The 25,764-nt window shown below is 38.9% G+C and overlaps 1 protein-coding gene across 3 annotated transcripts in view; it reads right to left on the bottom strand.

The window, feature by feature from the left end:
* Nucleotides 1–254: 254 nt before the first annotated feature.
* Nucleotides 255–25,764, bottom strand: part of ANKRD26 (ankyrin repeat domain containing 26) — a 99,786-nt gene continuing 74,276 nt past the window's right edge. For all 3 annotated transcript variants that reach the window (XM_066280250.1, XM_066280252.1, XM_066280251.1), the window contains 10 exons: nucleotides 24,906–25,058; nucleotides 21,944–22,014; nucleotides 21,536–21,629; nucleotides 16,464–16,576; nucleotides 14,500–14,629; nucleotides 9,812–10,102; nucleotides 8,678–8,934; nucleotides 5,019–5,247; nucleotides 2,295–2,340; nucleotides 255–1,168 (listed from right to left, as the gene is read on the bottom strand). In XM_066280250.1, the coding sequence (XP_066136347.1) occupies nucleotides 1,032–1,168; nucleotides 2,295–2,340; nucleotides 5,019–5,247; nucleotides 8,678–8,934; nucleotides 9,812–10,102; nucleotides 14,500–14,629; nucleotides 16,464–16,576; nucleotides 21,536–21,629; nucleotides 21,944–22,014; nucleotides 24,906–25,058 (1,521 nt within the window). In that variant the 3' untranslated portion in view covers nucleotides 255–1,031. The remainder of the gene's footprint in view (nucleotides 1,169–2,294; nucleotides 2,341–5,018; nucleotides 5,248–8,677; nucleotides 8,935–9,811; nucleotides 10,103–14,499; nucleotides 14,630–16,463; nucleotides 16,577–21,535; nucleotides 21,630–21,943; nucleotides 22,015–24,905; nucleotides 25,059–25,764) is intronic.

The following is a 25,764-nucleotide window of genomic DNA, read 5'->3' as shown; positions in this document are numbered from 1 at the left end:
CACTTTAATTGTTCATTGATTACTTTCTCATATGTGCCTTGACCGTGGGCCTTTAGCAGACCAAGTAACCCCTTGCTCGAGCCAGCGACCTTGGGTCCAAGCTGGTGAGCCTTGCTCAAAGCAGATGAGCCCGCGCTCAAGCTGGTGACCTCAGGGTCTCGAACCTGGGTCTTCCGCATCCCAGTCCGACGCTCTATCCACTGCGCCACCGCCCAGTCAGGCTATAGGTAAACTTTTTGCATTACGTTCTTGGCTCTGAATACTTTATTAACCAATTGAAGAATTGAGGTTTCACATTCACTGCTGGGAACACAAATACAAGAAAATGAACTCTACCAGCAACTTAGTTTGAAAATCGATTTTCCCCAGTCATTATGGAAGAGTGGATGGTGGTTCCTCAAAAAGTTAAGAATAGAACTACCATATGATCCAGCAATCCCTCTACTGGGTATCTATCCAAAAAACTCATTGGTACACAAAGACATATGCACTCCCATGTTCTTAGGAAATACATACTAAACTATTTAGGAGTTAAAGAGGCATCATGTCTGCAACTTACAAATGGTTAATATATTATATAATGTTTTATATATTGTACATGATAAGTGTTATGGCACTATAACAATTGCAATACATCCAAAAATTGATGGTAGCCAGAGCATGAGATACTAAAATGATATTTGTCTAAATCTTTAGGACCAAATATAGTGATAAAATGGAAGAATACTAAAAAGCTACCAATTGACACCACTAAAGTATAAATGACAACTTAGCTGTTTGGGTTTGGTTTAGACAGTGGCTATTTGGGCAGTCTGAGTATGTAAAACTCAATAGTGATGGCGTTTATTTACAAAATCTGCTTAAAAGTTAAATGCCAAGAAATAGAATTTAAAATATTATATAAATTTTCATCATACAAATGTGATCCTAAAATATTTTTCTTTAATAGAGATTTTACATGTCATGTGTTTAATGTAAAATGATTAAAATGTTATGTAAAGAGTCCAGTAAATAAATTTTTAGTATTTGTTTCAGATCATGTAATTTTTCTTCAAAATCTGTGCATATTCTTGTGTTGCTTTCAAAAGTAAATCTTGACTTGAATTTGACCGATCAATTGATCCTACAGGATAAGCTGTACAGGAATCAGATTCAAATTCAGCAGCCTCTGTAAAGAAAAAGGAAGAATTATATATTTTATCTAAAATACAACTAGTAGAAATGTTAAGAACGAAAACATCAATATATGATTACAACTCACAACACAGGAATACTAAGAAACATAATCTGCCCACGGTTGCAACTGAATTGATTGCTACTATGGCTGAATCTCAGAGCTTCTGGTTTTCTCATCCTTCATTCATTTATTCAACAACCATGAGCTAAGGTTGTATGACAAGCACTGGAGTTATAAGATGAAGATGACACCCCGGAACAATCATGTACTATAAACTGAAAAGACAAGTGAGCCAGCAACTTCCACTCAGTCATTTATGTACATCATGACAAGTATAAAACGGGGCACTGTGGGAACACACAGAAGGGACACCCCAGGTTTGTGTCAATATTGTCGGCTTTTTGGTGGAGGTGATGTGTAAGCTGATACCTGAAGGACAAAAAAGGAGTAGCCAGAAAGAGAAATGAAGCAGACCCCCAGACGGGAGGTGAGGGGAACACCGGTGCTATCAGAAGTCCAGTTTGGTGAGATGCTAGCAAAGGGGCAGAGGAGGGGCAGCAGCAGGGAGAAGGCTGACTTATTTGGCAAGAACTACAGGGATTTTGGGTTTTTTTTTTTACTTCACAGGAATTTGGAGGTTTTCCTCAAGGTTAAAGATTAATCAATGAAAATGCAAATGACTAGAGATTTAAATGTCACCCTTTGGGTGACAGCTACATGAACTGTAACTGTTAGACTGTTACTAGATGAGTCTGGTTATTAGGCCTGTGTCACTAGCAAGAACACGGGAGGCGGATGGAGCCGGTTTTCTGACCGGAGCTCCGTGTGCAGGTCAACAGTCCGCAGGTGTGGTGGAGGAAGGAGACAACCAGGAATGAAGAGACATACATGGACTTTCGAGATTTTTTAAAAGCTATGAAACATGATGAATTAATTCACAACATCTGTGTCTTCCTTATAAATCTTTGTGCTTTTACATTTTTCATTCGCTATGTATAAGCAAGTATTTAATGCAGTATCTGTTGTCCAAACATAGAAATGACTTCTACTTACTATTTACAGTTTATTTCAGAAATCAGTGCTGTCTAAATTTAATTAATAAATTTTGGCAACATACCTTCTTTTAATTCTCTAGTTAGAATTTTTTCAAACTCCTGCCGCATCTGAAATCAGTCAAATATTATTTGTAGTACTTATGTTAAACAAGAGACATTATGGTGGGAATGATATATAGCTTACGAAATGACTCATTTAAATATAATAACTTGAGAGACAGATCTACGTTGGGAATTGAGTAAACACAAAAGGAATCACATAAATCTATATATTCTGAAAGCGGAAAAAACTTGCTTCAACAACCAGAACAACTAAAATCACAGACTTAGAACAATATTATTATTATTGTTTTTATAGTTAGAGTAACAATCTTGGATACAATAGAACTTCACCATAGGAATAGTCCAAGATTTTAAATAAGGCCTTACAAATAAAGAGGATTGATGAGCAAATCAATATAATGTTACTTTTAACATTTTACTCTCTAGCATCATGGCTAAAAAACCTTTAGAAGTCTGTGGGTTTGTAATGTCCCACCCAAAACCCACATAGTTCTATCACTTTAGACCTCATGCAACCACCTCTGATATAATTATTTTATGTTTTCTTAGTGGCATTAATTAAATCCCAGCAACCAAACTAGCAGTCATGAAGAAACTCAGAAGATAGTGCAGTGAGCTCAGGAATAAAATTAATGTACAGAGGGAGTGCTTTGCCAAGACGATGAAATTATAAAGAAGAACCAAACAGAAACTCTGGAGCTGAAATGTCAACAAATAAGATGAAGAATGTATATTAATAACAAAGATATTCAATGAAAGATAGTTGCTATTTCAAGACTCTCTATCATTGCCATCTTAGTCATCAATCATTCCAGTGCTGGCAAGATATACAGACATAGAGAACTTTATTTTAAAAATTAAAATATTAAAAAAATAAAAATTCACATATTTGCTTAATTTTACTATGTAGAAAATGTACAATAGTTCTGCAAGTCATTTTATAAAAATTGAAATAAAAATGTTTTAAGTAAATAGCAATTAAGAATGTTCTCTCGGCCGACCAGGCGGAGGCGCAGTGGATAGAGCATCGAACTGGGATGTGGAAGACCCAGGATCGAGACCCTGAGGTCACCAGCTTGAGCGCGGGCTCATCTGGTTTGAGCAAAAAGCTCACCAGCTTGGACTCAAGGTCGCTGGCTCCAGCAAGGGGTTACTCAGTCTGCTGAAGGCCTGTGGTTAAGGCACATATGAGAAAGCAATCAATGAACAACTAAGGTGTTGCAACATGCAATGAAAAACTAATGATTGATGCTTCTCATCTCTCTCTGTTCCTGTCTGTCTGTCCCTGTCTATCCCTCTCTCTGACTCATTCTCTGTCTCTGTAAAAAATTAAAAAAAAAAAGCCCTGGCTGGTTGGCTCAGTGGTAGAGCGTCGGCCTGGTGTGCAAGAATCCTGGGTTTGATTCTCAGCCAGGGCACACAGGAGAAGCATCCATCTGCTTCTCCACCCCTGCCCCTCTCCTTCCTCTCTGTCTCTTCTCTTCCCCTCCCACAGCCAAGGCTCCATTGGAGCAAAGTTGGCCCGGGTGCTGAGGATGGCTCTGTGGCCTCTGCCTCAGGCACTAGAATGGCTCTGGTTGTAACAGAGCGACGCCTCAGATGGGCAGAACATCGCCCCCTGGTGGGCGTGCCGGGTGGATCCCGGTCGGGCCCATGTGGGAGTCTGACTGCCACCCCGTTTCCAACTTCAGAAAAATTAAAAAAAAAAAAAAAAAATGTTCTTTCATGTAAGATGACAAAAATTTTCAATTAACAAAATCCTTTCAGTGTTACAAGTTTATTTAATTCATAAAAATAATTTACCTCCATTTTATTTAAAACATAAACTTCCATATATGGTTAAGTGTTTGGATGTCATCATTCACTTATGCTTAGGGATGAAAAAATTGGGGTGCAGTAAAACGTTTAAATTGTTATGAACCACGGCCAAACTGAACTCCATTAGAAAGGAAGCCAGAGCATCTCCGAGTGCAGCCTTGGCTATTAGACAATAATGCTTCATCTCCAAAGTGGAACTTAATGTAGCTTTACAAAAAAATTATTATTTTTTTTTGTATTTTTTTTTTCTGAAGCTGGAAACGGGGAGAGACAGTCAGACAGACTCCCGCATGCGCCCGACCGGGATCCACCCAGCACGCCCACCAGGGGCGTCGCTCTGCCCACCAGGGGCGACGCTCTGCCCACCAGGGGGCGACGCTCTGCCCACCAGGGGGCGATGCTATGCCCCTCCAGGGGGTCGCTCTGTGGCGACCAGAGCCACTCTAACGCCTGGGGCAGAGGCCAAGGAGCCATCCCCAGCGCCCGGGCCATCTTTGCTCTAATGGAGCCTCGGCTGCGAGAGGGGAAGAAAGAGACAGAGAGGAAGGAGGGGGGGGTGGAGAAGCAAATGGGCACTTCTCCTATGTGCCCTGGCCGGGAATCGAACCAGGGTTCCCCGCACGCCAGGCCTACACTCTTCCGCTGAGCCAACCGGCCAGGGCCTCAAAAAAATTAAAATGTGTCACGTTAGTCACACTTATTGAATAAAGTTAATGATAGGTATCTCTTGAAAATGAGAGACCCAGGGACTTAAAAAAGATTGTAAAATTTCTGTCTCCTTTCTCTATTAGCACAAATAATGAAAACTTTTCCTTATTGTGCATAAACAACTCAAAATTTCACCAAAAGAAACACAAGAATTAGATCAGAAATCTGAAACCGAAGGGAAAAAGAATACAACAAACCTTGATTAAGTAAGTCTCCATGTTATTATTTGAGGTCCATGGCTTTGAGGTAGGAATTACCAAGTTTTCTCCTGGAGTAGAAATTCTATTGAGTACAAAACTATTTCTAATATTTCCCACACAAGGCGTCTCCGGGTCAGGCCTCCTATTAACAGTGCTGAGTAAAGACGTGTTCCGCTCTTTCTGCAGGAGAAGTTCAGTGTTGACCTCTGCTAGCTTCTCCTGAGTCCTGTGAAGATTGTAAAACACAAGTGCTTAGTATTAATTTTTCCCTAAGGGTATCTGCATTTTTTTAAGTTGCCACAGTAGTAAATGGAATTCCATTAAAATACATTTTAACACTGAAAATGTGTCCTAGCAGACCTACTATGTACAAGTTTAGGTTCTAAATTGTTGTAAAGAAGGACATATGTTTGGGAGGCAAATTTCTTGTTAGTTTGGAGGAAAGAGATGGCCGTCAGTGATGTAGACAGCTTATCAGGAAAACACCTGCTGCCTCTTGAAAGGCTGTATTTACCAGATTCTTGAGGATGCAGTTGGACATGTTTAGTAAACCAGGTTAAGATTAAAAAGCAAACCACCCCTCAGAGACGCTGTCAGGGATTTGCTTTCACGACCCTGTTCAGCACACTCATTGCCTTGGAGATTTTAACCCTTTGGCACCGAGGCATAATTTAGAGCAACGACCTCTAAGGGAGAACAAGATGACCTAGCTGGTGATCAAAATGAACTAAAACAGCCCCGGGGCAATTCGCTCATAACACTGTCACCAAGGCACTGGAGGTGGGACCTGCTTGTGTTCCCCACCCCCTAGGGCAGACCACCTAATTATTTTTAGCCACTTTGTCAATTATGTTGCCCTCCACTGCTGTGTTAATCTTTCCCTATTAACATGCAGAATAGAAAAAGTATAGAAGGGACAGTTTCTCTCAAGGTGCCCACTGGTGATAACAAAGATCACAATCAAGTCTGACCAGATGGTGGTGCAGTGGACAGAGCCTTGACACGGGGCCTTAAAGACCTAGGTTCGAACTGTGGGGTCATCAGCTTCAACACAGGGTTGCCGGCTTGAGCTTCGGATCACAGACATGACCTCATGGTCGCTGGCATGAGCCCAAGGTTGCTAGCTTGAGCAAGGGGTCACTGGCTTGGCTGAGCCCCTGGTCAAGGCACATATGAGAAGCAATCAATTAACAACTAAAGTGCCACAACTATGAGCTGATGCTTCTCATCTCTCCCTCTTCCTGTCTATCCCTGCCTGTCCCTCTTTCTTTCTTTTCTTTCTTTCTTCTTTCTTTCTTTCTTTCTTTCTTTCTTTCTTTCTTTCTTTCTTTCTTTTTCTTTCTTTCTCTCTCTCTCTCTCTCTCTCATTAAAAAAAAATAATAATAATCACAAAACAGTGAATTTACCAAGTGCCAGAATGTGCCCAGTATTTAACCCTTTGGGTTTAAGTTATCTTCCAACTCTTTATTAATATTATCTAGGGGAATTCTGACAAGCAATTTTATAATAATACCAGTGTCTAAAGTACAAGGCTTCAAAAACACTTAAAGACTAGTAAACCAGATGAGCTACATGAAAATATTGAGAGGAAAAAATAAACTCATGTAAAACCAAAAGTTGGGGAGAGAGGTAAGGAGTCCTGGGGGAAGAGTCCTGGGTGAATGCTTGAAAGATAAGTTCATTTACTAACATTATTTCCCAAAGTCACACTATTTAGTTAACTTTCACGTCCTATCAATCCCATGAACCTGGCTCAATAAAAACTATGCTCTAGCCTGACCAGGCGGTGGCGCAGTGGATAGAGCATTGGACTGGGATGCAGAGGACCCAGGTTCGAGACCCTGAGGTTGCCAGCTTGAGTGTGGGCTCATCTGGTTTGAGCAAGAGCCCACTAGCTTGAACCCAAGGTCGCTGGCTCGAGCAAGGGGTTACTCAGTCTGCTGAAGGCCCGCAGTCAAGGCACGTATGAGAAAGCAATCAATGAACAATTAAAATGTTGCAACGCGCAATGAAAAATTAATGATTGATGCTTCTCATCTCTCTCTGTTCCTGTCTGTCCCTGTCTATCCCTCTCTCTGACTCACTCTCTGTCTCTGTAAAAAATAAATAAATAAAATTAAAAACAAACAAACAAAAAAACTATACTCTAGAACAGTGTTTTTCAACCAGTGTCCGCGGCACACTAGTGTGCTGTGAGACATGGTCAGGTGTGCTGTGGGGAAATTAAACATGGGTCCCCAAACTATGGCCTGTGTACCGGATACGGCCCGCAGAAGCTATTTATCCGGCCTGCCGCCAGCCGCCTCCATCTGAACATAAACATTCCCCTCACAATCCCTTCAGCTATCAGCTACAGGAAGAGTGGAGGCACAGGGAACACTCACTGACCAATCACCTTCTAGGATTCATCCCGACCACTAGCGATGAACCAATTCATCCACACCCAGGAAGGTCCCGCTCGGGCTGCCACGCACTTGTCATTGTGTGGCTGTGGCAAGTAGTTGAAGCTGCTACTCCTCCCCATGGTCCCGATTTCTAATCCTGGTCAGGACTGGAGGTAAATGTTGCCACCACTAGATGAAGCCTCAGCCTCAGCTGGTTATGTCTATCCTGATGGTGTATATAGATATTTGACCTTTTTCTTTTTAAAAGAGGCCCCCGCAGAGGGTGATATACAATGCATCACAATGTTATCTAACTTTAAAGCTAAAGTTTGCTGATCTTCCTTTGGACAGTTTTTGGTTATCTGTTGCCAAGGAGTTCCTCATTCTGGCCAACAAAGCTATTTTGACATTTCTCCCGTTTTCAACCACATATCTATGTGAGCTGAGCTTCTCAGGTTTGACTGCGATAAAAACTAAAAACAGAAAGAGACTGAGAAGTGTTGAGGAAGAGCTTCGTGTGTGTCTTTCTACCATTCCTGCCAGGATATCCCTTTTGTGTTCATCGAAACAGGCCCAGGTTTCACACTAAGTGAGTATAAATACATTTAGAAACTATATTATTAACTATATGTATAATATGTACTGTGTTCGAGAGTGTCATATTGGTAGGTGGTGTGCCTCAAGATTTTGTAAATGTAAAAAATGTGCTGCAGCTCAAAATGGTTGAAAATCACTGCTCTAGAACAGGAATCCCCAAACTACGGCCTGTGGGCCACATGCAGCCCCCTGAGGCTATTTATCCAGCCCCGCGGCACTTCCAGAAGGGAAGTCAGTGGTGGTCAGTGAGAGACCGCAAAGTGCGGCGTTGCTCACGTACAGTAGTACTACTTCCGGTGACACGGGATGCACACCTCACAGCTCCAGAAGCACGTCATATCACTTGTTATGGCTAGCAGTGACAAATATAGAATCAGACATTGACCATCTCATTAGCTAAAAGCAGGCCTATAGTTCCCATTGAAATACTGGTCAGTTTGTTGACTTAAATTTACTTGTTCTCTATTTTAAATACTGTATTTGTTCCCGTTTTGGTTTTTTACTTTAAAATAAGCTATGTGCAGTGTGCATAGGGATTTGTTCATAATAGTCCAGCCCTCCAATGGTCTGAGGGACAGTGAACTGGCCCCCTGTGTAAAAAGTTTGGGGACCCCTGCTCTAGAAGCTAATTAATGAGCTACATCTATTTTCTTTGATTCTGTGTTTTGACTTACTTGTTTAGTTTGTTAGTCAATGACTTTCTACCTTCTATTTCGTCTAGGTAGAGTTGTTTGTATTTTTCCAGTTCGATTTTATTACAGTATTGAGAAGTTTCCATTTTAAACAGTACAGATTCCAGATCTTCATTTCTGGTTTTCATTTTGGAGACTTCAGATTCCAGATCTTTATTTCTGAGTTCCAACTGACTTCTTATTGAAGCATTATGATACTCTATTAGCTGCTCTAAATTTTCTTGAGATATTCTTCGTGTCTAAAGCAAATAAAGATACATTTTTTGCAATAAGTATAATCTGAACAGTTATAATATACTTGTTTCCTTTAGTTTTGAGTAAAAGATTCAGATAGCAACTTTAAACATAAAGTTAAATCTTTCATTTATTAATACTCATGTATTCTGATAATCCAAAGAATAGAAGCAATTTAAAATTATAAAAATTGAACAATATAACTTAATAATGATATAATTTTTAAATCACAATTTTTTCTTTTCTTTCCAATAGTTTTGTTTTATATCAACTGGTCTTAAAAATAAAATGAGCCTAATCAGGCAGTGACACAGTGGACAGAGTGTTGGACTGGGATATGGAGGATTTAGGTTCGAAATCCCAAGGTCGCCAGCTTGAGCACCAGGCTCATCCAGCTTGAGTGCGGCCTCACCAGCTTGAGTGTGGGGTCGCTGGCTTAAAGCCCAACGGTACTGGCTTGAGCCCAAGGTCACTGGCTTGAGCAAGGGGTCACTCGCTCTGCTGTAGCCCCCTGGTCAAGGCACATATGAGAAAGCAATCAATGAACAACTAACATGATGCAATGAAGAATTGATGCTTCTCATCTCTCTCCCTTCCTATCTGCCTGTCCCTCTGTCACACACACAAAAATAAGATAAAATAGAATGATCCTCTTGTAAGAATCATTACCAGAGTAACGTAGTTATCACTGAAAGATCAATTTATTGATAATAATAATAAATACTGAAATACTGAAAGGGAGAAACAAATGTCATCTTCCTTCCAGAAACCTAGAAAACAAGTTGCTATTAAGGGATGTAGAGGAAATGCACACACTGTATATATCCATAATGTAATTTGCAGTGAAATAAATTAAAGCACATGCAAGATCCATAAATTAACCTGTAAAACTAGATTGACTTGTTCCATTTTTTCTTCTATATCCTGTCTTGCCCTTTCTTCAATCTTCCGTTTATATTGTTCAACCTCACTGTATTCTACCATATTCAGTTCCATGTATCTTTTGAGGTTTACTACTTCTTGTTTCAACTTCTTGTTTTTATTCTCTAATTTTTCACATTTCTTTTGTATTGCTTTCATAGACAGTAACTCCTCTTGAAGAAGTTTCTTTTTTTCATCTAGACGTAGACATTTTGAAGATGCTGTTTCCAGTTTTGCTGCAAGATCATCATTCTGCATAAACAATATAGTTTCATTATAAAGATATAAACAGAGTAGTCTATAATTCAATACCAGTATCAAACTTTGAAATGAATTCAGTTGCAATAAAATGTTATCTTCACTGTAGTAGTCTTGGAATATCAGAATCAAGAACAAAGTTATAACCACCAGGAGTCACAAAAATATATTCTTTACTGTTGCCATCTTTGCCACAAGATTGCACTTGATTTTATACTTTTTTCTCTGACTCTTTCATGTCTTTCCTCTACAAAATGACTATAAGTCATCTCTTAGCAGAAAGACTCTTAAATCTTTCCCAATAATTTTTAAAGAAGGCAAGTAGAGTGTAGCAGAGTTTTATTTTTAAAGACTTTATTTATTCTTTTTAGAGAGAGGAGAGAAAGAAAGAGGGGGAAGAGCAGGAAGAATTAACTTGTAGTTGCTTCCCATTTGTGCCTTGACAGTGCAGGGTTTTGAACCAGGGACCTCAACCTTCCAGGTTGCTGCTCTATCCACTGTGCACGCCACCACAGGTCAGGTTTTAAAACACGTCTACAAATTCTTTGGCACTTGTCTCATGAAACAGGTGCTGGCCTTGGCAGGTAACTGGTTTCCAGTGACTAGAACAGGGTGAACTGCTGTGTGGCTTCCATGTCGGAGTTAGAGAACGTGATTCCCTGACTTTCTCCAGGGAAGCTCTGCCTGAGAACCCAGCGCCATGTTGTAAAGAAGGAAGCAGCCCAGGCCACACAGTCAGTCCTCGCATAGGTGTTCCAGCTGAGCTGCCCCAGCTAATAATGCCCCAGCTAGAAGTCCACTGCAAGGGAGAGACACATGTGTGAATAAGCCTTCAGGTGATTCTAATTCTTGGCTTCCAGTCTCCCAGCGGATGGCAAACGGAAAAAGAGACGAGCCGGCCGCACAGGCTCAGCTTTACTGCACATTTGTGAGCAGAATGAATGCTGATCTGAGCCCCTAGGTTAGGAGGTGGTTTATTAAGCAGTGGTAAGGCACTGGCACAGACACTGATCTGATCTTAAAAGTAGGGTGCTGTCACCAAACAAATAAACAAACAAACAAACACTGTGCCTTTGAAACGGGAGGTGGGGGGCAATGCCGGTGGCCGAGGCCAGGCAGGTTCACATAGGATTAGGGCAGATGGTCAAGAAACTGCAGAGCCAGAAAGCATTGGGCCATTCTGTTTAATAAAGTCTCACAATGGCAGACAAGCACACGGGCAGGGGAAACCACCTCTCAGGCACACAAACAGCAAGAATGGCCCCTCACAGTAGCGGGCAGGCAACCCACCATCCACAATCCCCCACCTCTCTTGAGCACAAGCACCCACAGCCTTACAGGCCACACACACGTGCCGCTGCCAGGTGCTTATGCACTAATCAAGAAAGGACTTGCAGCGGGTACACCAGCAGCAAACCTAACACAGCTGCCCCACATGCAGGGCCCTGAAATAATGTGGACAAGCTGAGAATGACAGCCACAAGGGCCTCCAAGAGACGAATGCGGAGGCCTGATGGCCCTGAAGCAGAGGTGACAGCAAGGGCTTCTGGGAGAGTGAACAAAATGGCACTGGAGCCTGGAGGAAGGATGTAGCGCTGACAGTGAAATCAATGAGAAAGATAACTAAAGAGACTATTAAATATGAGAGAGCCAGGACTCACTGCTTTCAAATATCCAGTCCCCGTCTATAGCCTCTTCCACGTGTCCAGTTGTCAATACTGCTAAAATAAAGACACAGCTTCCTGGAAAAATCCAATCCAGGTGCTTCCAGGAAACCCTGGTCTAAGGATGAAGCCGAGCCTGGAAAACCCTGAAACCTCAGAGGGACTTAAGGTGCTGCTTCAATTTCCTTGAAGGGTTTTCAGAACAGAAGGATTTGGAAGGCAGGGTCCTGCAACAGCTCCAGGCAGCCCAAGGTGGACAGCTCATCTCAAAACAATTTGTGAGGGAGGCTTTTCTAATGCCTGAGCCCCAATAAAATCCACAGGAAACTCAAAGCTTCTAAGAGAACTTCAGCAGTAAAGCCCTGCGTGCTAGCCTGGATGAGAGGAGACCAGGACAGTGCGTAATAAAGAGGCCTGTGGCCTCAGGTGACCTGTTGGGGGCGGGCCGAGGAAAGCGCCGCAGACACAGGTCACTGCGCATGCGGAGGACAGAATGCCGCGTTCAGAGGGACAGCCAAGGGCCACGGGCAGCATCCCGTGGGTGGAACCACGTCTCCTTTCCTCAGCGAGGGAACGGAGAACATTATGACATCATTTTAAATCTCAGTGGTAGAACAACTGTAGAGTCCTTTGGCACTAGTTACACACAACTTCTCCTCTACCTTACTTGAGTCTTGTTTGTTGGGAGGGTACGGCCATCTCATCTTTCTGTTATCCCACAGTGTGTGTACATAGCACACAATGGGCTTTAGAATACTGAAATTTCAAATTGAGAGGTTTCCAAAGAGGAAAACGGACATTCTCGAGATCTCCTCCTCCCCAGTCAGTGGAATCTGCCGAGGAGTCCCTACATTATGACTTACACATAATGAAGTAAATGGCGGGCTAAGTCAGCAGATCCTATCCCCGGGATTTAGTGGCAGTGGGAGGAAAGTGGGAGGCACTGGGTTAGAGCCTAGAGATTCGAATGGAGAAAATAAAGGAAAATAAAGGAAAAATGGGCATTATTTTTGTAAGCCTACTTTCTCGTCACATCACACAGTCAGCAAAACAAGCAGCCACAGGCTTTATTAAGAACCTAAACATTGCCACAAAAGTAGAGTTGAAGACATTCTATCTACTACACTGCCTTGTTATTATTACATAAAACAACTGGTAATATTCAAGATGACTGGGAAAGGGTTCTAGCAAAATTTGATTTGGTACTGGCATAAGGGAAAACACATGATCAATGACTGAGAAGAAAGAATCCATAAATTAACCCTCGCATTTATGGCCAAGTACTTTTTCACAAGGGTGCCAAACAATGAAATCAGAGGTAAATAGTCATTTTAACAAATGGTACTGGAACAACTGGATTACCCACATGCAAAAAATAGGCCTCTACCTCATGCCATATATAAACGTTAACTCAAAACGTATAAAACCCTGAGAAGAAAACATAGGTACATATCTTCATGACTGCATTTGGATATTGTTTCTAAGACAGGAAACCAAAAGACAGAAATAGATTAACTGGACTTCATCAAAATAAAAAAATTTCTGTGCTCTAAAGGATACCATAAAGAAAGTGAGAAGGTGAGATACTAAATGGAAGAAATATTTCATAATCCTGTATCTAATAAAGAATTTTTATCTAAGCTATATAAAGAACTCTTACAATTCAATAATAAAATGACTATCAGTTGGGCAAAGGAATTGAATAGACAGTTCTTCAAAAAAGACATACAAATAAATAAGCATGTGAAAAAATGATCAACATCATTAGTCATTAGAAAACTGCATATCAAAACAATAATGAAATGCCACTTCACACTCACTAATTGGCTATTATAAAAAACAGATAATGACAAGTGCTGATAGGAGTGTGGTAGGTCCTGGCCAGCTGGCTCAGTGGATAGAGAGTCAGTCTGGCATATGGAAGTCCCAGGTTTGATTCCCGGTCAGGGCACATAAGAAAAGCAACCATTTGCTTCTATCTCCTCCCCCACTCCTCCTTCGCTCCCTCCACCCCTCCAGCAGCCAGTGGCTCGATTGGTTCCAGCGAGTGTCATCCTGGGTGCTGAGGATAGCTTGGTTGGTCCAAGTTGGTCTGAGTGCATCAGCCTCAGGCACTAAGAACAGATCAGTTGATCCGAGCATCGGCTCCAGACAGGGGTTGCTGGGTAGATCCTAGTCGAGGTGCATGTGGGAGTCTATCATTATATCTACCCTCCTTTCACTTAAAATAAATAAGAGAGTAGACAAATTGGAATTCTCATATACTGTGACTGAAAATGTAAAATGGTGCAGCCACTTTGGAAAACAGTCTAGCAGTTCCTCAAAAGTTAAATATATAAGCCAGCAATTTTTACTAACAAGGCCAAAAAGTGCAAACAACCTAAAGGTCCATCAAATAATGAATAGATTAAAAAAACGTGGTCTCTCCATATGATGAAATGTTACTCAGCAATAAATAGAAACAAAGAACTGATGATACATACTGCAAAATAGTCGTATTTTGAAAACGATGCTAAATAAAAAAGGCATTCCTGAAGGACCATGTATTGTGAGCCCATTGATATAAAATGTTTCCTTTTATAGCAAGATGGAAAAAAAAGTTGTTGTTTTCACTGATACTGTCTATAAAATTAATAGAAAAATCAATATTTCATTGCTCAAAGCATTGAATGATTTTATTTCCCCAAATTAGGAGATTTTGAGGTCCCAAAACTTATTAAAAGTTACCTTATGTTTTAACATATTAATCTGAATATCCATTTCAATTTGATTCGGTTTTAAATTTCCAGGGAAACTAAGCCCTTGATTTTCATATTCATTTAACTTCCTTTTTGTAATATTTAAGAGTTCCTTAAATCTGCAGAAATGTACAAATAAGTAAAATTTGTTAAGAATAAATGTTTAATAATTATTTAAACAGATATTACACTCTATCATATAATATAAAACTAATCTATAAATTATTATACTTTCATTTGTTCCAACTTAATATTGTTTGAAAGCATACTAACTTATGTAAATAAGATGAAAAAATTTAATGATATACATGATACAGAATTAACATTGTTACTAAATTGTAACTATACAGAGTTCTTATAAATAAGTTATTATTATTATTATTATTATTATTATTTTGTGGAAGAGACAGAGAGAGTCAGAGAGAGGGACAGATAGGGACAGACAGACAGAAAGGAAAAGAGATGAGAAGCATCAACTCTTCGTTGCGGCTCCTTAGTTGTTCATTCATTGATTTCACATATGTGCCTTGACGGCAGGGGGCTACAAATTCAGAAATATGAATTTAAGGTAAACATAAAAGTTCAGTTGCTAGGATGCAAAGGACATTCTCATTATTGTTTTAGGAATCATTAAAAAGAAAGTATAATATTTTGGCATTCAAAAAGATTTCAGATTGTGCCGTGAGATTCTACAGTAAATTTTTAAATAGGACACATTGCTCAGTTATGAAAATTACAGATAGAAAATTACAGCACATCGAGTGACCCCTTGCTCGAGCCAGCGACCTTGGGCTCAAGCTGGTGAGCCTTGCTCAAACCAGATGAGTCCGCGCTCAAGCTGGCGACCTTGGGGTCTCGAATCTGGTCCTCCACATCCCAGTCTGATGCTCTATCCACTGCACCACCACCTGGTCGGGCAATAAGTTATTATTATTAACATTCATTTTAGTATGTTTATAAAAAACATTCACCTATCATTAGACATCAACTAGAAACCAGAGATCAGTATCCAAGGTAAAGAAGAAAAGCATAATTATATAAGAGTATTTTGAAAAGATAAAAAAATACCTTTTGGTACCTACTGACGACAGTCTACAAGAAGGAAAGGACTAACAAAAACATCAAGCAGATCATTGGAAATAAAAAGAGAAGGAGGAAATAAAAATCTTTGAAGTCTGAGTTGAAGGGAAATTTGGAAAGGGATAGGAGAAATAAATCAGAAATAATTGCTTTAGAAGAAAATAAATCAGAAATAATTATGTAACAGTCCCTTCAAGATTGTTTTGCTAGCACAATGTTAACAAAACAACTGGGATGCAAAACAATGGAGCAACACAAAAATGAGAAAAACATTGATGCAAATCAGAGAACAAACTTAAATTCTCGGCAAATAAACTAAAAGGAAGCATGTGTGGGCTTCCTGGACATTGAGAATGATGCAGTTATTTTTTTTATGTAAGTGAAAAAAACATTATACATACATTTTTGTATGTGTGATAATTTTATTACTAAAAAAGGAGATAGAAAACAAAAGCCAAATCAAGATAATTTTTGGTGTTATTAAACAATGACACAGATAAGGTTTTAGATATTAAATTATTTGAATGCTGAAGGGAAGCACACTACTAAAAGAAGAAAAGATTACCAAAGAGAGCAAAGACATCTTACAGAAATATGAATTTAAAGTAGACATAAAAGTTCAGTTTCTAGGATGTAAAGGACATTCTCATTATTGTTTTAGGAATCATTAAAGAGAAAGTATAATATTTTGGCATTCAAAAAGATTTCAGATTGTGCTGAGATTCTACAGTAAATTTTTAAATAGGACATGTTCAGTTATGAAAATTACAGACAGAAAATAAATTAATAAATTTGTATTTTGGTTTTAACGAAGTAAAATGACAGTTAATTCTTAACTAATGGTATAAATGATCTGAAATATTAAAATCTTACCTGGTAATCTCTTTCTCTAATTCATTATTTTTCTTCACTTCTTGATCCAAGCTATATTCTAGAGATTGTTTTAACTTAATGTGTTTCTTTAATTGTTCCTTTTCATCCTGAGACTTAGAAAAACATTTTTTTAAAAGTTATTTTTAAAACTAACGCTCTCTCTTCTTTCTTAAAAATATTATCTCAAAAAAAAATATTAACTCATGAGTTCAGGAATAATGTTTAGACAGTTTTTTAAATAGAGAAGTTTATAAAATATAGTTTATAAACCTGATGTCAATAATGGCAGATTTCAAAAATAATGACTTCTTAACAGCAGCTTAAATCAACTTTGCATTTTCATCACTTTTGTTCTGGAATTTAAATTGTCAAAACTTGTTAAAATAGAGGCTTTTACATATAAAATACTGTTACAGTCTTTTAAGAGAGTGACTATATTGACATTTTAGATTCCAAAAATATCCTAGAAACATTTTCATTAATAGTTCAAAATATTCCAGGATCTATAAAATCACATCTAAAAGATTCTTTGAAAAATTCCCATTACCTTATGATGATGACCTGACTTTAGGATGAGAAAGGCTCTCATTCTCTCTAAGCATTGGTCCATAGTTCCAATCTCCCCTTTTCTATTAAACACTTTTTTCTTTAAATTATGTTTGTCTTTACTATATTTTATAAATACAATATTAACTTGATTCTCATAGCTTTTTATTTTATTTTTATTTTTTAAAGACTTTATTTATTCCATTTTTAGAGAGGAGAGAGGGAGAGAGAAAGAAGAGAAGCAGGAAGCATCAACTCCCATATGTGCCTTGACCAGGCAAGCCCAGGGTTTCGAACCGGCGATCTCAGCATTCCAGGCTGATGCTTTATCCTATTGTGCAACCAAAGGTCAGGCTCTTAGCTTTTTATTTTATTTTATTTTTTGTGACAGAGACAGAAAGAGGGACAGATAGGGACAGACAGACATGAAGGGAGAGATGAAAAGCATTAATTTTTAGTTGTGGCACCTTAGTTCAGTGGTTCTCAAATGTTTTGAAGTTGGGGCGCATATAAAATCCTACAAATAATTGTAGGCGCACTATATACAAATTTCTGAGAAATATGTTGTAATAATTAAGTCAAATATTAAAGAAAAAAAATATAAAGTCCAAGTGTGCTTTTATGGTAATTAAATGAAATAAATATGACAAAATTAAATTTATTCTGACATTATAACACATTTTTATGTTCCATTTTTCGAGTTATGCTTTTTAGAATAGAGGGGTTAAAAAATAAAAAAAAAGACAAAAAAGTTATCTTTTTATATATAATAGACACATTCTTAGTAAGATTTAGTAAATTCAGCAGGTCCCGGCGCAAATGTGTTAAGTTTTTTCATTCTTGTGTTTATGAGAAACATGAGCCTGATATGTCCTAGCAATTTCTTCAATGTTTGGGCATATATTTGAAAGGTAAACTCTCATTTCTTCATCAATACATTGAAGAATTCCTCTCTTTTTACTCTTGTGTTGAGTGCAGAAAACCCCCACCATACATATCATCTTAACTTTACACCAAACAAAGGATAGAAGAAACCTGCCTCTAGTCTTTCCCGGGAACATGGGGGGTAGTGTAAACAATCCAGCACCACAGCTTAACAGCCTTTTGCAACCTAATCAGGCAAGTGAGGTGGGGGGTTGGGCAGACTGTCAGCTTACAGCCAATTCTCCACACCTCTGTCCCCTAAAAATCTAAACTACAAAAACCCGGTTGGTTTTTGGTCCCCAACAGGCACATAATTCTCTGGAATACCATAGGGTGTACCTGGAAATCTTCTAGGGTGCACTAATGTACCTTGGCACACACACTTTGAGAACCACTGCCTTAGTTGTTCGTTGATTGCTTTCTCATATGTGCCTTCGCTGGGGGGGGGGGCTACAGCAGAGCAAGTGACCCTTTGCTCAAGCAAGCCACCTTGGACTCAAAGCTGGTGAGCCTTGTTCAAAGCAGATGAGCCCACACTCAAGCCGGCGACTTTGGGGTTTCAAACCTGGGTCCTCCGCATCCCAGTCCGACGCTCTATCCACTGTACCACCGCCTGGTCAGGCTCAAAGCTTTTTATATCTATCATCCTATTCCCCCTTCCATTAAACCCTAACATTCTTTAATGCTGAGTCTCACCCACATATTCTTATTTTCACCACATGTTCTCTTCTTTTACATAAAACCTGACTTTCAATCCTATAATAGCACTAACCTATCTCCGAGGGTCTTTTTTCTTAGTCCTTATCCTGCTTTACTTCTCAGCAGTGACTGAAAATCACAACCACACACACCCTCCCTCTGCTCCTCTAACCCCAATTCAGTTCCAAATAGTAACCCAGTCAGTCTTTGACGCTTTCTGTTCTTTTTAAAAAATTCTCTCAGAGTTCCTTAAACCCCAACACTTCAAACCAGAAGCCCTAACCAACATTTCCAGCCTTGATCCCTTCACTGAAGTCACCTGCATTTTTCTTTCTCCTTCTAGTTCCTCACAGACAATGTCCTCAACCACACACTCACACACTGTGACTAGGTATGAATAATCTGTGCAGATAGCTAAACTTGTATATTTTATGTTGTTTCCTATGGTCTTACTATGAGTGTAGTATTATTTTCTGATTTTGGGGACAATTTCACCTTTAGGATTTGATCAGCATATTCTGTCTTGTTTTTCTCCTGTAAGTCAAAAGTTTTTCACAAGCATCCAATTAGCAATTATTTGCCTTATTTTTAAAAAAATTTCCTGTTCCATGGATGCCTGATGTATGGAGTGGAAGCCTGTTGAAGTTCTTTCCCCTGCATACTCAATTACACTGTGTGCTGGCTTGAGGAAGCTAGAGCTACCTTCTTCTTGCCAATTCAGACTCTTCACCTCAACACTGTGTTGATCAAATATCTTACTGAGGATACATGAGTTAAGAACCTTCTAGAGAAGTTAGGGCTATTGATTAAATTGGTTGAAAGCTGCCTCTTATTAAATTTTTGATTCATATCATAGGACAGACCTTATGGTGATTAATAATTCTATGCATAAATCCAACTCATTTTATCTACAAAAATAATCCCTCATTATTTTTGTATAAGCTTAATCAACTTGGAGTATTCTTATGTTTTGCAATTTTTTGATACCATAGTAGATTTCTATATGAAACTATAAGGTGAAAACCCTGTCACTTTCACTCACAGAAGACTCCTTATCAACCTATTATCATTTCACTTGTACAAAAAGTATGCTAATGCAATATGACTTACTCATATAAAGTCTATAAAAAATAATTTTCAACGTTTCTTCAGCCATAAGAAGGACCAGTGAACACAATGTTCTAGTTCCCTGACAGGTATTTCTGTGTAAGGAAACTGCATACACCTAGCTATTGAGACTGTAAGAAACTAACTGGTAACTATATCCACCTCATCGCTCCACTTAGGGTTCACAGTGCAACCTTCTGATCTTAAATCATACGTAGCCTCTCCTACAGAGGACAGTATGAATGTCAGGAGAATCCTGTTTTGCTTATTAAAATAGTTATGTGATTTTCACCATTCATAAATAAATTGGATTCCTGGATTACACACACATGTTTTCTGAGAATGGGTTCTTAAATCTTTGCAAGGCTGATTAACACAAGTGAATAGAAAATAAATAGCCTCTAGACCTGCAATGCTAGAAATACTATGCTGCCATGTAAGGCCTGGTTGAACAGCGATTTCTATGTTTTCACTGTGTCTCTTTGCTGTTTTAAATCCAGAAAAGAAAAAAAATACAATGCTTTTGGAAAACATTTGCACAATGACCTAGTATTCATTCTTTTTTTTTACAGAGACAGAGAGAGAGTCAAAGAGAGGGATAGATAGGGACAGAAAGACAGGAATGGAGAGAGAGGAGAAGCATCAATCATTAGTTTTTTGTTGCGACACCTTAGTTGTTCATTGATTGCTTTCTCATACGTGCCATGACCACGGGCCTTCAGCAGACCGAATAACCCCTTGCTCGAGCCAGCGACCTTGGGTCCAAGCTGGTGAGCTTTGCTCAAACCAGATGAGCCTGCACTCAAGCTGGCAACCTCGGGGTCTCGAACCTGGGTCCTTCCGCATCCCAGTCCGATGCTCTAGCCACTGCGCCACTGCCTGGTCAGGCTGACCAAGTATTCATTCCTTTTTTTTTTTTTTTTTTTGTATTTTTCTGAAGCTGGAAACGGGGAGAGACAGTCAGACAGACTCCCGCATGCGCCCAACCGGGATCCACCCGGCACGCCCACCAGGGGCGATGCTCTGCCCACCAGGGGGCGATGCTCTGCCCCTCCGGGGCATCGCTCTGTCGCGACCAGAGCCACTCTAGCGCCTGGGGCAGAGGCCAAGGAGCCATCCCCAGCGCCCGGGCCATCTTTGCTCCAATGGAGCCTCGGCTGAGGGAGGGAAAGAGAGAGAGAGGAAGGAGAGGGGGAGGGGTGGAGAAGCAGATGAGTGCTTCTCCTGTGTGCCCTGGCCGGGAATCGAACCCGGGACTTCTGCACGCCAGGCCGATGCTCTACCACTGAGCCAACCGGCCAGGGCAAGTATTCATTCTTGATGAAGGGAAAAATTAGAACATTAAAAGTAATTTGTTCTCAAAATCTCACTGAAGGGTTTAGTTAGATTATAAGAGAAATTCAGAATTTTAGATTAAATAATTACTCCCACTTATGGACTCAAACAAATATTTTTATTCCAATGTCTATAGCAGTATTATCAACAACAGTCAAAAACTGGAAAAACCTAAATGTTGGACAAGTGAATGGATAAACAAAACGTCGTATATATCAAATATTGCTTTTAGACTATCACAATTATTTTTCTTAAAATCTTACTATAAAAATAATTAATTTTATGAATTCAGACAACTTCCTCTATAAAGAGGAATTACAGTATTGGTAGCAAGTAGTATCATATGAATACAATAAACTTTTATCAGTTGGACTTTCATATTGTCCCAAATATCTTGTATCCAACTACTAGAGAAATTAAAATTTCTTTTCAGCATGATAGAAATGAAAAGATTGACTTACCACATTTGTTTCTAACAGGTGTGTCTGAAGCTGTTCAAGTTTGTGTGTTTGCTTTTTGATTGTAACTTTTAACTTAGCATTTTCAATTTCAAGCCTAAAAAGCATATTTTAAAATAATTATTCTCAAACATAGATTTAAAAAATACCACATATTTTCTAAACAAACATCTGAAGGTGAAATTACAAACAATCTTACAATTTGAAGAGATGATTTGGCAACTGTACTGTTTTTCTAGTTGTGTTTTGTGGATAACGTTCAAAATTTAGAGGTAATGTACACAAATCACGCATTCTAAACCAGCTCAGAGCTGGAATATTTATCCAGCTTATCTGATGTAGTTGTCATGCTACACTGCTCATCAGCTTTATAAATGCTAATGTCATGTTCTGTGCTGCTTTAAATTATACCTTTGTCTGTGATCCTGCGTCTCCTCTGCACATCTTACAGCCTCAGTACACTGATCCTGTGCTTCTTGCAACTGCAATAGAGAAAAAAACACTTTGAGCTACTGATAACAATAGTACAAGTCTGTTTCTGTAACTAAAATTTCATTGCAACACAGCCACACTCTTCCATCTGCATTTTTTTGTGGCAACTTCGCCAAATCAGCAGAGCTGAGTTGTGACACCAGAGACCACACAGCCCACAAAGCCTGAAATACTGACTACACGCTCCTTTACGGTCAAGACGGCCAACCTCTTCTCTAATACTACAACAAAGACATGATTCATGCGTTTACATTTTATTTTATCAGATAATTAAATACACTTATAAATTGTTCAATGGGGAAAAATAGAAAGTTACTTTATGATAAACATTTTTGTATGCTAAGCACCACATTAACTATAATTTTAAATAATCACAAGTATGAATGACCACGGCTATTCCAGTGATTGTGAGAGTTAAAGTGCTGCTTTTGGTGACAACCAAGTGCTTGGTGGACTAGCTGGAGAGGCGGTATGTGCATCGGAGCCAGAATGCCTGTGTTTGAATCCCAAGCTCATCAGGTATTACCTGTGTCGTTTTGAGAAAATTACTTGTATTTCCTGTGTCTCAGTTTCTTCATCTGTAGAATGGAGATAATACTGGGATGTTGGGAAGATTAAGTTAGGGAATACACATAAAGTACTTAGGAGAGTATGTGGCCCACAGTGCACATGAAGGGTATGCAGTCAGCATTATTACTGTCACTGCATTTTATGTTCTAATAAAATGTTATCCTTTACGCAGATGGCATGCCAATGGAAGTGGTCACACTGAAATCATTCTTCATACCAGTGACAACAGCAGCAAAAGGGGAGCATGAGGCCCAGGATACGCCCCCAGTACTCAGAAAGCTTTCACCAATTCCACAAGTCATTAGTACTTTTTTCTGCCAATAATAATTTATAACTTACTTTCTCTCTGCACTACTCAGTAAGCAAGCACTGTGAGCTATCAGGCAAACAGCACCTCTTGGACTGAGGACATTACGTACATGACTGTGACAGGCAGAGTAAAGGCACTGACAGGGGAATGACGAACTCTGCTGCTGACTCAGAGTTCCCACCACTCCATTCCAGCACCGTTTACGCCGGCTGCTTTGGCAGGGACTCTGCTGAGCAGAGGAGGTGACGTGGGATGGCGTACCAGAAACGCCGTCCCAGGGCTTTACGGTTGGGAAAGGGCTTTAAATCTGTAACCCCAGTCCGGCAGCATAAGTAAAGAAAGGCTGATTTCGATATTTCTTTCTCTTACAGTGAGGTAAAAAAAAAAAAAAAATTGAGCTTCTGATTTAAAAACTCTCTATTATATTACATTTAAATGCTTAAACTACATTGAGAATAAAAGCTTAATTATATCAATGTCTTTAAGAAGAAAGTATCAGTTTGGTATAACATGACTTTATCCTAAAAATAGATAAGCTAAAATATTTCCAATTTATTCAAAGATAGATACCATCATATCAAATAATATACACCAGGGACAAATTTATATTTACAAATCAAGATTATCTCTCATGAAATAAATGAAAACAACATAAAACTAAGGACTGAATTGTTCTGCACAAACAAGATGACTAGTGCTGAAAAGAACGAGGTTGATGAGCGCTAGGACGGTCAGCGAATGCTGCACGGAGCTGGAGCTATTGGGAGCCGGAGCCGAACAGGTGGAGGACTAGGCAAGAGAAATGGAGACAGAAAGGACAGAATGGATGGCACGGGCAAGGCCAGGGGATGCTCAAATCAGCCCGATCAATTGTAATGACAGGGAAATTACAATATATCTTCACACAATGTCTTGTACATTAATGTTTATAGTGGAATGATTAACAGCCAAAAAGTGAAAACAAACAAAATTCCATCAACTGATGAAGGGATAACTGGTTTAGCCACTCAATGAAGTACTGGTCAACAATAAAAATAAATAAATAGGATTTTGACATGTGTGATATTAGGGCTGAACCCTGAAAATGTGATATTAAGTGAAAGAAGCCAGTCACAAAAGACTGCATACTGTGTGATTCCATTTACAGGAAATATCCAGAATAGGCAAATCCAGACAGAGAAAAGAGGGGCTGTTGCCTGGGCCTGGGGAAGATGAGAAGCTGGAGTGAGCGTTAAGAGATGTGGAGTTTGCTTTCGGGGTGATAAAAATGTTCTCTATAAAAAAACTTTGTTAATGTTCTATAATTGATTGAGATGATAGAGGCACAACTCCGTGAATATATTAAAAAATATTGAATTGTACAATTTAAATGGGCAAACTAAATGATACATGAACTATATCAATACAAGTTTCTTTTTAAAAATCCAATGGTGGATCTCGATTTAACTTTCTTAATTCTCTGATGTGGATGTACATACTATAATGATCTGAACATTTCCATGCTTTTATAGTATTTCTAAGTGAGAGAAATGAAGGAAATGTATACTTCAACTGGTTTGAATAATGGCTTTTCTGTACAAGTTATTTTGAAATCTATGAAATAAACAGAGGTTCTATAACCATTCACAAAAGTGATAAGAAATAAAATGATTTTATGGAACATTCCACTAAACATTATCCTCTGCTTTCATCTGGGTGCCTCATCATAATGGAAATATCACTAAAAAGACTGTTTAGTAGAAAAACAAGTCTCTAGACTTCTATGAATAATGATGCATAGTTCTCAACTTTCCTAAAGGTAAATATTATAAGAAAAAATATAAAATACAAATGGCAGAATAAAGGCCAGGGTTTAAGAAGTGCATTCTAATGATAATAAAATTATAATAAATTAATTACAATAAAAATACAAAAAAAAGCTGCCCATGAAAGTTAGTATCCTAAAACACTTTATTTAACCAACTATAGATTAAGTAATGAGATGTTAAATTTCATACATACTTGACATCTGCTTTGATCTAATTTCTTCTTTAAATCTAGTGTCTCATCTTCTAAATTCATACGGTAACGAGATGTAACCTCCAGTGAAGCCTCTGACATGGATTGTTTTTTTAGGGTATCGGCCAGTTCTTGTTGAAGTTGTCTCACAACTGCCTAGTAAGATACTTCTGTTACTGATTTTATAAATTACATTACTATTAAATTATGTTAATAATATGTAACTTCACATACAGGACAGAACAAAAGAAGGTTTATCATTGTATATAAGACAGAGTTTGTTCTTGTATTATTTATTACTGTATTATTTTTCATTCAAACAACTGTAAACCTACTTTTGCCCCACTCTGGATGTACTGTCTTAAGAGTCATATGTTATTAACAGATTATAACTGGAAAAATCATCACATACATCAATTCATCTTCTTTTCCTCATATGGACACATTCCTGTTTACTTCATCAGGTTGAAGACACAGACAACATAATCAATCCTCCTACCTAATCAGTATTAGGTTACTTACAACTGATTCTTCCCACTCTTAGCTCCCTGCCAATGAATCTCAAAGCTTCACAATCTACTGACATCTCAAAGAGAAATCTGTATGTAGGTGGATCTAGTGGTAGTAAATTAAACATTGTGGAACATTTTCTCTCTCTCTCTTTTTTTTATGAGGCTTCAATTAACTCCAGAGTTCCTCACATATGAATATCCCCTGCTCAAATCCTTCCAGCAGATCCTGTCAGGGTCCTTGGTAACCTGGCCTTGACCTCCCTCCCTGCTGCACATAAACCCTGCCACCCTGCACTAGTCTGAAACGGAGAGTCAATGTCAAATTAATACATCATAGAAAGCTATAAATC

This window comes from Saccopteryx bilineata, chromosome 5 (genome assembly GCF_036850765.1).
Source record: "Saccopteryx bilineata isolate mSacBil1 chromosome 5, mSacBil1_pri_phased_curated, whole genome shotgun sequence".
NCBI lineage: Eukaryota > Metazoa > Chordata > Mammalia > Chiroptera > Emballonuridae > Saccopteryx > Saccopteryx bilineata.
This window is presented reverse-complemented; position numbering and strand designations above follow the sequence as displayed.